The 12182-nt window shown below is 43.2% G+C and overlaps 1 protein-coding gene across 1 annotated transcript in view; it reads left to right on the forward strand.

Annotated features, from left to right (window-relative positions):
* The window catches only part of LOC125298764 (neurexin-3b-like), a 243341-nt gene that overhangs the window by 184509 nt on the left and 46650 nt on the right, over positions 1–12182 (forward strand). Inside the window, 1 exon segment of the mRNA XM_048249611.1 lies at positions 3045–3226. Coding sequence (XP_048105568.1) covers positions 3045–3226 — 182 coding nt within the window.

A 12182-nucleotide genomic window follows, 5' to 3' on the forward strand; every position in this document is an offset into this window, starting at 1 on the left:
GGGGGGTTTGCCTTTCCTCACATACTGCAGCCTTGCTCTCATTTAGGTGAAAGGCATGGGCTGTGGTAGTCATGCATATGTTTTCATGTTTATTTAAAAGAGGCACTGTTCTCACCCTTCTTTATATTCCATATTTATGGGAAATAAACAGAATTAAGAAAACTAATTTGGTGTGGGGAGCAGGAGGAACTAGCATAATATAATGAAAAGATAGGTGTAATCAATGCATAGCCGAATACAAGCTTATAAACAGTACTGACATATAGACACAAGGGCTGTAAAAGGCCACTGATTGACTGGCATACTATAATGTACTTCAAGGGCATAGTGTTAGTTCAAAACAAATATCTAATATATATATATATATGCCGTTCCTCAATGCTTAGAGCGTCTCCACATTTAAGGATACATATATGAGGTTGACCTCACCGGCTGTCTTGAATAATAAACATCTCAGGTTGTTTATCTGCCGCTTCACCTAATGGAGTTTTTTAATGAAGTTTTTGCACCAGACGGAAATTCCATTAAAGATCCTCAAACTGTGGCGTGTACTCCAGCAGAAGACGCAATTTAGTCCCTATAATGAATTCATGTGCAAAACACTGGCTGCAAAAGCTTTCAGCGTCCATTAAAGGCAGTCCATTTGTTGCTTAATTACTATCCACCTTGCTTTCTACTGTCTCTACCAATATTGTGAACCCCCACAAAAAACCCAAAAACCCTACCACTTAGCACCATGGTAGTATGTTGGGGATGTTGATTTCTGTTTGCGGTAGCTATGACTTCCCTTCTTCCTTCTCTCTTTCTTCTCTCTTGTTCCCATAGATTGGATCCCAGTCTTAGGCAGCTCTTATTTCATTAAATGAAGTAAATACCTGTTTCTCACTCGTAGAGATTTACTGAGTGTGCCCTTGCAGAGCCAATCGGATACGTTAGGAGATAGTTTTTTTTTTCCGGGGTACGGATGTGGTGACTGAAGGATGTCCTCGTGTGCTCAGCAAATCTGCTGAATGGGATAATTGGCTCCCTGGGGGGACTGGCTGAATGTGGGTTCCTGCAAGCCGTGAAATGGGGAGTGGGGGGGGGGTTGGCTTAAAAAAAAAACATCTGCAGAGGGGGAGGAATCAATTTAACAATTTAACCATTTTTTTTAACAATTCTCCAACCTGCATTGAGTTTCAGGTCGAGGCAGGGTACCAAGGTTGTTGAAAGAAGTATCAAAATGAATGCCATCAAGTGGTGTTTTTCATTAAAGAAAATAATTGTGGCAAGGTAATTTGGGATTTCTCTATCGAGACTGGAGGAATGAAGCAGGTGTTTTTGTGTGTGTGTGTGCCTGTGTGTTGGCATGGCCGTTGGAATTTTGCCTGGTTTTTGTGAGGGTCCAGGTGAGGCTCCCTGGCAGAAGTTAGCGCTTGAGTGGTTGCCAGGATGCAGGTGCTGTGGTTTGGTGGTTTGGGGGTTGCTAAGGCACAGGAGGTAGGCATCGGTGATGTGCCAGGCATCTGTTAGGGGTAGCTGCTCTGGCCATGGTAAAGGGAGTTAGTTATGCAGGTTTACACCAGCCACAACAATACTGCACCTCATTGATGTAAGGCTACTTCATTTGTAGTTTTACGAGGGGCAGATGTGGTGTGGTGATATTGGGTGGAAAAAAAAAAAAAACACGCTCATGTCCAGTGCTTGGGGACAAAAAAAAATTCAAAAAATTCTGAGATTCCAGGGCTGGCTCTTGTCTCCCAGACCACAATAGCATATTGTCTCTCGCCTCTCAGAGCGCGTGGACAGATGGGCTTTTTACGGAGCCAACCAGATGTTCCGATGAGTTGGAGATGAAATGATAAACCTGGGAGAGGAGAGGAAGTAATAAAGGCTGCATCTGGCTCCACACCCAGAGTGGGGTCTCCAGCGAGTACCGCAGCGCAGTCGCCCGCCACACATGTGCAGCTCGCCCTGCTCTTATCATATTGATTTGTCAAGCGGCTTTCTTTGATCTCTTCATCATGTTTACTGCGTTTGTGTGTGTGTCTGTGTGTGCGTTGGAGGGCATTTTGGATGCATTCTGGATGTGTAAATCCAGTTGTGTCTGAGGCCTGACCTTAATAAAGAAAGATGTATCCTGGAGAAATTGACACCCTCTGACCTGTTTTGGAGGTATGTGTGTGTGTGTGTGTGTGTGTGTGTTTGTGTGCAGTGAGGTATATTTTGTTTTGTATGCATCACCATTGTTGAATAATTTGTGGTGGGTGGCCTAATGAGATGGTCAGTGGTTTGCGGTTCCTCCCCTGCCCAATTTTGAATGACCTTCTCCTGCATGTGTTTGTCAAATTAACATTGACGAAAGGCTCTTCGATTTGTCCTCCCCCCACCCCCTTCTGTTGCTTCGCCTGGCTTTCGCTTTGTTCCTCGGCCTTGTGGGTTTCATGTTTAATGCATGAGGATTGCCCAGACTTTACTCAGTTCTGGCCCTGGTGCTGCTTTTGCCTGGAGAGAGTGTGTGTGTGTGTGTGTGTGTGTGTGTGTGTGTGTGTGTGTGTGTGTGTGTGTGTGTGTGTGTGTGTGTGTGTGTGTGTGTGTGTGCGTGTGTGTGTGTGTGTTTGTGTGTTTGTGCTTGTGCTTGTGCGTGTGTGTGTGTTTGTGGTGGAGGACTGCGGAGGTGAAAGCCTGATCTCAGCTGCAGGAGCCCCGCTTCGGCCAAGCTCTTAGTATTACGCAGGGTCAACCCAACTGAGCCCAGGATCTTCTGTGGGGTGATGTATTAAAGTACCACGGTAGAATCGTAAGGGTTCAAGGTCATCTCTTTTGTCCATGCAGAGCAGTGGAGTGTGTTTGGGGTTGGGAGTTTAGATTTTGTTAGGGGTTTGTAATAGGGTAATGGGCCTAGTGTTGTCTTAGCTTATTATTCAGTATTATTATTATTCATAATTTATCTGACACTCCAGAGCGGCTTACAATGAAATAACTACAAGAACAGTTCCCTGAACTGACCGCTTAACCACCACCACCCTTATTTGATGTGCTGTACTTCTCTTTTGTCTATGCAGCGGGGGCTACATACATCTTTGGGAAAGGGGGCGGCCTCATCACCTACACGTGGCCCAACAACGAGAGGCCGAGCACGCGGACTGACCGGCTGGCCGTCGGCTTCAGCAGCACCATCAAAGACGGGATACTGGTCCGCATCGACAGCGCCCCGCGACTGGGAGACTACATCATGCTCCACATCGTAAGTCACAGCCTCGTCTCTAGATGTATTGTCTGTGTCTGTAACTGTGTGTACAAGGTTGTCAGCGGTTGTAGCATAGAACCTCAAAGAACTATGACTCATTGAAACACTTAACTAACTTTGTGTGTGTGGAGCAATTGTCAGTGTGATGATTAAATTCAATGGTATCAGGATGACCTTTCAGATAGAGGTCTCTTGTTAAAAATTGTAATTAATCACTGAAATATCTCACTGCATATGATTAAAGTTGGGGGAGGCGATTGTCAGTGGCCTTAGGTATAATATTAGCTCATGATTAACTAATGTTGTTCTCATGAAAGAATGTAGCACTGACCTTAACCTTAAGCCTGATCTGAACCCTGAATTGAAGTATGTCTTTGATGAACATACTCTATACTTACAAAAGAATTGCAAATAAATGAACTGAACAAAAATAGAAGTGCGCAAAACCAAAGGCTAGTGCACTGCACACAGCAGGCCTGCCCTCATTCGCAAATCTTCTCCATTTCTTAGATTCATTTTTCACTTTTATGTGGCAAGTCTGCCACATCCTAATAGCAAGGCATCTGGAAAATAAAGTACTTTTTTTTTTTTCAAACAGGCAACAGAATGAACTTCTTATCAGGTACTGCACGTAGTCCTGTGTGGTGGTGCAGGTGAGAGTGCTGATAGGCGGGGGAAATGGGTCTGTTGCGGTGTGATGATGTGCTAACACTAGGCTGCCATCTGGTCTGTGAATAGAAACCCGCGACATCCGTATATCTATTTAGATTAACCAATCCTGCAGCAGGAGAGAGATAGACTGGGGGTAGTGTGACATTCGATATTCCACTTCTCTACGTATGTCTATTTTAGTATTATACTTCTGCCAGAATTCAAGTATCAGCTCTGTCAGATTAATTAAATCATCTTCTGAAAAGTAAAAAAAAAAATCTCAGTTGTTTTCATCAACAGTTGTGCTGTATTTCTCATTTAAACTGAATTCAGGCATTAAAGCTTGAAGCATGGCTGTATCTTTTAAAACGTGACATCTACCAGGCAAATGCATCCAGCTACCATCATCACCAGGCCAAAGAGGAATCACAGTAGACTTATCCATGTTTACAGACACCGAGGAACCCACCATCCGTTTAGTCAATAGCCAGTCGATCCCTAAAAGAGAGCTTTCAGACGATACAGATTAGATTGCGTCAATAACAATGTTTCATTGGCAAAGAAATTGGTCATCTGAACTGAAGTTGATGATGGAGGGGAATCAAAGTACATTGGATATTAATGTCGGGGACCTTTTATCTAGATGATTCGGTATTGATTTCTGCTAAGCTCTTGGCTCCCATCCAAAGTTGTCATAGGAGATGGTTTGGGTAATTAATCATTATAGTTGCTCATTATATGTGGGGAATAAATGGTTTCACATTTATCTTTTTTGAAATTCCGGAGAGCTTAGCATTAATTATTTGTCTTCTCCATTAGCTATATCTAGGTTCGGAGTTGTTTTTTTAGTCATTTATATAATCATCCAATCAACTTTATTTTGCTTTTTAACTAAGTGGCAGGATTGATTTGAATGTCAAAACAATTAGATGCTTTGGCACACGCATGGCTAGTTTTGTGTTAGCACACAAAATTGTCTTATTCCATAAACTTCGGCATGACTCTTCATCTTCGTTTGCTTTTTTCTTTCTCATGATCAACAATCATTTCGAGGTCCCACTAGAATCAGTGAAAAAAGCAGCCACACAGTGAAAGTGCATTTAATGAGTTCTCTGTGTTTTAGAGGTGAGCCAATGAAGCATTGTGCTGAGTTGCACACACTCTCTAGAACAAAATAAATAAAAAAGAGAGAAAGGCTACAACAGGAATGGAAGAGGAGAAGAAAGCACAGATTGTGACAAAGACAGGGAATGTAAAATCCAATTGGATGCATTAATCATATATATAAATAAATAATACAAATAAAATAAATTATAATTTAATTTAATTATTATTTATTTATTTTTTGAAAGAAAAGTGCTGCCACCTCAGGTGTACACCCATTCAAACCCTGAGATTAAAGCTTTTCTCTACGGTTGGGTGGACAAGGTGTGTTGTGGACGTTGAGTGTATGTGTGAGTGTATGACTATGTAAATATATAGCTCAGCCGGTTGCTGTGAGCGCATCAGGGGATGGGAGGGTGTTGCCGGAGCAGTTGGCTTATCCATGATTCACACGCAGTCGCTCACTAGAGAGTGCATTGCTCTAGGTGACAATTACTCCAGATGAGCCATGCCTCTGCCGCTTTCCCTTAGTCAGGCCTTAACATGAGAGACACAGAGAGTGCAGAGAGCCATTCACCCCTCAGCATTGTCATATCAGAGGCAGCGGGCATCTGCTGTCACCCAAGCTTTAGCTGAGATTGCGGGTTTTTTTTTTTTTGTCAATGCTGAATATGTTGAGCTGTTTCTCTGTGTGTGTGTGTGTGCATGTGTTTGTGTGCATGTGTGTGTTTATGTGTGTGTGTGTGTGTGTGTGTGTGTGTGTGTGTGCATGTGTTTGTGTGCATGTGTGTGTTTGTCTGTGTATTTGTGTGTGTGTGTGTGTGTGTGTGTGTGTGTGTGTGTGTGTGTGTGTGTGTGTGTGCATGTGTTTGTGTGCATGTGTGTATTTGTGTGTGTGTGTGTGTGTGTGTGTGTGTGTGTGTGTGTGTGTGTGTGTGTGCGTGTGTATGTGTGTGTGTGTGTGTGTGTGTGTGTGTGAGAGAGTGAGTGCATTTTTCTCACTCCATACTATGCTATGACACAATGACGTTTCATTTCAAACACCGTAGAGCCAGCTTTCACTTAGCTGTGCATTAGTGTAACCTGGTTAGTATCCATCTCACAGGCCTTTCATATCGTTGTTGTACATCTCTTCTAGAATGGCAATTAGGTTAGGGGTGCGAAAGAGATGAAAGCATAATCGATTTCCTTCTTTCTATGCTCTCTTATCCTTTCATCTATCTTTGGAAATTAATATATTTCAGGCCTCTGTCCTCCACCTTCATAGCACTCAGTGCTGGAGACACATCTCTGCATCTTGGGATCATGCTTATCTGATATGTGATGGTTGTATAGCATTATAGCAAATATCTGCTGCAATATTTTTTGTGCTACCATACAGCAAGTCCTGTGAGCACGTTAGTGAAGTTTTAGTTTGTCATAGAAGCACAGGGAATATGCACAATCCTCAGGCTTGTGGCATTCTGTTAGAGGTTTTTTTTATTTAGAGGGCTAATAGGCCAGTTTACGCTTCATGTTGTGGCGGCTGCGCAGTGAATCCTATCACCCGCTTTAAGCTTCTTCACTTTAATTTAGAGAGGTTGGGAGGAGGAGAAAAGCTATGGTTTCTAGGTAATTGAAATCCCATTTTGAGACAAGTGAATGTAGTGGGGTGTGAGGGAGAAATGAAAAGAGTGGAAGGTAAATATTGCATCCGTGGCCAACCATGAATATATCTCCCTGACATTCCTGTTACAAATATGAGATTTGCTCCCTGTTTCATACATGAGGCTTTTGGGGCATGCCATCCATTTGGGGAGAGAGCATTTTTGTTATATTTTTATAGTTTGGAGACCGGGCATGCATGAGGTAGAATAGGATTATGATTGTCATGATGGATGGTTTTAAATTGCAGTGGACCCAGTGGTTTTGCATTTTACTTTAAGGGAATGAAACTGTGTTTGTGAAATGCACTCAGTGGGTAGAATAGTCTAGTCTTATAACACCATTGTGCAGTATTGGTGGATTGTGAGACATTTTTCATATTTTGTCAGGCTACTATGTCCCACAAGGTATATACTATCATTGGCAAATGTATTGTTGTGGCCATTTTTCTGAGTCGGCCTGGAGTTAAATCTATTCTATCCCCTCTGCAGAGAGTCTATTGTCCCTTTTTGAAGAATACATTAGCCTGTAATATCACTTGGCCATAGTCCTAAAGTGTGGAAAAGCATTTTAGACTGAGGAATCATCTTTGTTATAAGGCTATAATATCATTGTTGTTGCATCACCCATGCGGTGAAAGAGAAGTTGCGGCTGGAGAAGGATCGGGTGGAGTTGCTTTTCCTCTGATGCTTTATTTACAGCGTTTCGTTGCAGATCGGGCCATGACATTTAAATAGACTGGACAACTGAGGAGGGACACAGTGCTGTGCACAAAGTATCTGGTGCAGGGGCCTTCAGCTCTCAGAGAAAGAGAGAGGAGCTTTCACAGTGTGTTGTGCTGGCAAGCCCTGATGACAATGAAGGTATTCCAGCATCAGGTGGGGGAGGCAGGATGAGAGATCAGTCACCTTGCAACAGCCCCCATGGGCACGGAGTGAGATGATTGCACTGTTGTTCGCACTTCAGAAGAGGAGCGCTGGCAAGGAGAGGCAAGTAATAGCTGATAGCATTAGACAAACAGAGCGGCATAATCACACTATGCCCCGCAGCAGAAGTCCAAGTCAACTTCCTTGACATGTGTTTCATGTCATGAGAGAGGGAGAATAACGAGAAATTCAAACCAAAGCACCCTCCACCCCCACACCTCTCTGACTGATTCATCATTGAGCTGCCTTTCGGGTGCGGTGACATTAAACAGATGCTATCATGATCAACAGAGACATGCAGGAGCCTATTAAACTATCTTCTTAGCTTTAATCTCTACAGATCGATCTTGCATCACTGTTGAAGTTTTATGTATTCAGGAGGCAGTTGCCTAAATTCACTTTTTTTCTGCTATGTCTGAGTGCTTATTACATTCATTAAGTGTGCATAATTGGAGTGTTTGAGGGTTTGATATTAGAATTCTCCATAGGTCTGGGTGTTCCATGTTTTTAAACAGTTAGTGAATGTGTTCCGAGGAGAGCCCACATTCTGCATCTCGCCTCCTCCTTGGGCTAATTTTGACAGAAGGCAGTAACCCCCCGTGTGAGTGCAAGCTCATTAAAAAGTGATGGAGAGTGTGCGCGAGAACACCAAGGTCCTCCGTGCCTTATCACCTCCACTCCTACCAACACCGTCACTTTGTCACCAGCTCTCTGTCTTCACCCACAACTCTCTCTCTTTCTCTCTCTCTCTCTCTCTCTCTCTCTCTCTCTCTCTCTCTCTCTCTAACCATCGCTTACTTTCTCTCTGTTGCATTAGAGAGACGGCTACATAAATAAATATAACGGAGAAGAGAAGCACTTTTAGCAAATTGGCTGCGTCTCGGATTATCGACAAGAAAGGATGATGAATTGTAGTTGCTCAAGTGATAAACTTCAACATTAGAAAATAAATCTACTGGAAGTGGGAAAAAAAATATATCTGCTGCTTTCAATATCAGCGGTAGACCGAGAGATTGGCTCCCTGCGAATGTATTCATTTAGGATTAGGCACCTGCTGGCGAAAGCAGCAAGAAGTTTCTTTCGTTCGTTTTTCACTCACTGAAGAAGAGAGAGAGATAGAGAGTGGGAAAAAGCAGGCAAAGGAGATCAAATGAAAAGAAAAAGTCTCCCAGACATAACAAAAAAAAGGTCTCTGAGTACTTTTGTGTTTTCACTGATTTGCCACACTTTTAAATTTCACTTGAAAGGAAGTCAGTGAACAGCTGTGTTGTTGCTCTAACTGCAGATTAGATTCGAGGAGGGCTTGGTCCCTAGGAGCACAGTTGTGAATAAGAGATTGACAAGCCCAATATCACACATGTTGATCACAAATTAACCACTGAGCTAATTAATTAATGTCAAAATATCAACAAAAATCTTTTAATTGGGAGCTGCTTATTAAACTGAACATGTGTCCCTATGCCCTCTCTGAAGCAATAGCAATTACATCACCATCACGATTATAACATGACATGGCCATTTAAGTGAACATATGCTTTCGTACCCTACTCACACTGTGATTCTATACAAAAATCAGCACTTCCATTTCACAATACTTGTAGTTAGTTCAGTGTCTGTATGTGTGCCACACTTGTACAGAGTACATGCCAACTGTTGACCCCAGCCTCATATATCTGTCTTTTATCATTTAATAAATGCCCTGTTTCCTGTCAAGTTCTTGTGTTTCCAATGACTGACACCCACACAGCTGTTTTTTTTTTTCCCCTTTCCCGCAATAAGCCAGATTAAATCTATATAAAGCCAAGCTGGAGACAGTGTACTGATTGGTTTGGAGAATCGACCAATAAAAGGTCACAGACCCCTTTACCTCAGTGGAACATATCGAAACTCATGCACTCCCGACTCTCCCGGAGTGCACACATGGCCTTTGACATGCCCCAAGACCCCCCCACACACACACACACACACACACAAACACATACATACACTGGTGGTCACTCTGACTGACCATCCATTATCGTATGACTCACCAAGTTCAGGTGACCGATATGAACATGCCCAACATCAATAACTACATGGACTCAAGTCACCTAATGACTTGACAGACATTAGAGACAGAGAGTGAGAGGGAGGTCTCTGTGCCTGGGAGGCCAGCTGATGCATAGGGGGCGACAGGAACGAGAGTGGGAGCCGTGGCGCTAAACTCAACTCCTCATATTTTATTTAGACACACTGCACTCACTGCCTCATGCTCCTCATTCTTGTCCCTGTCAAACGAAAAGTCCCCCCACCACCACCACGGCTCACGGTGATCTTTTGACTGGGAATCATGACGGCAGAGCCTCGGTATCAGTAGGGTGCTTCCAGGTGACAGCCATTCATCTTCTGACTACACTGCATGAAGTTGCAGCCTAATTGACATAAGTAGAGGACTTCTTGCAGCTGCTCCTCCAGAAATGATGGCAAGCGCTTTGGGACATATCACATGAATGCATATGAAACCTTCCCTTTGAAATCACTTTAAAATCCTACAAGTGATATTTTTTTTCCATCCAGTTGAACATGTCGGTTGAGGTTGATTGGTTCGGTGAATAGATCATGCACTACTGATGGCATTTACAGTGAATTACCACTCGAGTCAGAGCAGTTTGCATCAGCTTTGCAAACCCTATTTATTTCATCAAATAAAAAATCCATCATAATAATCCATGTGGACGAGTCAAGTCTGGTGAAATGTAATGGCTAGGTTATGTGAAGCATAGGAGTAGACTCTGTGAGGCCTTACTGGTGAGGGCTGTTTCAGTCAGCTAGCAGTGGATTTGGAGCGCATCAGAACTCCTGTTGACGGGAGGGCTGCAGGGCAGAGGAGGCTGGCGGCTCATTAAGGCTGCACGCTGGATGCCTTCATCCCTACAGGAGGGCCAACTGCCTCCTTTACCTGAGAGTGGGCACGCACACATACAAAAGGGCACACAGGATTACACATACACAACTTACACACACACATAAACTCTCTCTCTCTCTTTCTCTCTATGTAATGCACATGCACTGTTCATGTCTTCCTCTGCAGCCATCCCCCATTTCCATTCATGCTCTGAGGTCAATGAATGTCCGTGGGTGTCTCTGTGCGCGTCTGCAAGGGAATGCTAGCCAACTCATACAGTAGGCTCACTAACTCATTGAATATACTCACTAGCCCCTTCAGTATACTCATTAACTCACTTAGTATGTTCAGTAGCTCATTTAGTATGCTCACTAACTCATTTCCTTTGCTCGGGCTTATGAAACCGAAGATGTGTGTTGAGAGAGAGAGAGAGATAGAGATGGAGAGTGGGGAGAAATGAGGGCTTTGTGTTTCAAATTCCAGAACATCAGGACCTTTGGAGAGCTCCATGCTTAAAAAGGAGCCATTTGCATAGTTAGATAATCAGATGCATTTGGCTTGCGCCTCACTCACTTGTTTTCCTTGACAAATGGCTGCCTGGTATAAACGTGTGTGCATTTATTGTTTTCTTTCTCTCCTTCTCTCCTCTCTCTCTCTATTTCTCTCAGCCTCTCGAATAGGCTTATGGGCTGGGAGAGAAATGGGGTGATTTCCTTATTGTCTCTCCACTACAAGCCCCAGTGGCCGAGTGTTTGTGTTTAAAAAGCTTAGCCTGCCTCTGTGTTTTAGACCTGCCCTGAAATGAGCGGCACTGGCTTCTCTGGCGAAGGCTTCCGTGTGGGATGAGATTGCTTTTCAAATAATGGCCTCTACCTCCCCATTTGTGCTTTTGAAAATGTCGGCTGCTTAAAGGAGGGTGAGTCGGAAATTAGGTCTCTCTGGATTTAGGTGTGTCTCCCGAATAGCATTCCATTCGGTTGTTTGTGATAAAAAATAAAAAAAAAAATAGGATCCTTTTTCGAAATAGTTGTGTTTTTTTTTTGGGGATGTTTTTTTTTTTTTTGCTCTTTCTGATGACCAAGCCCGATCATGCAGAGAGAATGAGCCAGTGCTGCAGTGAGCAGGCTTTGATCTCCTTGAGTCCATGGGCATTGACAGTCTCCTGAAATAATCTTGTGTGTCTGAGTGACATATACACACACACACACACACACACACACACACACACACACACACACACACACACACACACACACACACACACACTACTTATCTCTTCATGTCCTCCCTGGTGTCTTGCCTGAGATAGCATGACATCACCTCTATTTTAAATGGAGTGACCTCATAGCCTCATGAAAATGGATGTCATCGCTACGAGCGCTTTCGCAGTTTCGTCTTATTTTGTGCGCTACAAATGTGTCAGTCCCAAGTGTCTGCTTGCCCTGAATGTCCATGACAGCGGCCACATTTGTCCACTTATTTACTATATGCTAAGATGTGTAACAGCGGCCACATTTGTCCACTTATTTACTATATGCTAAGATGTGTCAGAATTGTCTGCAATTCCACTGGCCACACAGCTGATCATATGAAGTTAGCAGAAAAAATGGCTCTTGATCTTCTCAGCTCACAAATCTTGTTTTATATTCTCTGTTTTTTTTTTTTAACCGTTACTAAATAAGCAGAGCTCCTTTTGATTGTGGCAGTATCTAGTGTTTGAACCTGTGTAAGACTGGTTCTGTTT

Source organism: Alosa alosa, chromosome 8 (assembly GCF_017589495.1).
Source record: "Alosa alosa isolate M-15738 ecotype Scorff River chromosome 8, AALO_Geno_1.1, whole genome shotgun sequence".
Taxonomy (NCBI): domain Eukaryota; kingdom Metazoa; phylum Chordata; class Actinopteri; order Clupeiformes; family Clupeidae; genus Alosa; species Alosa alosa.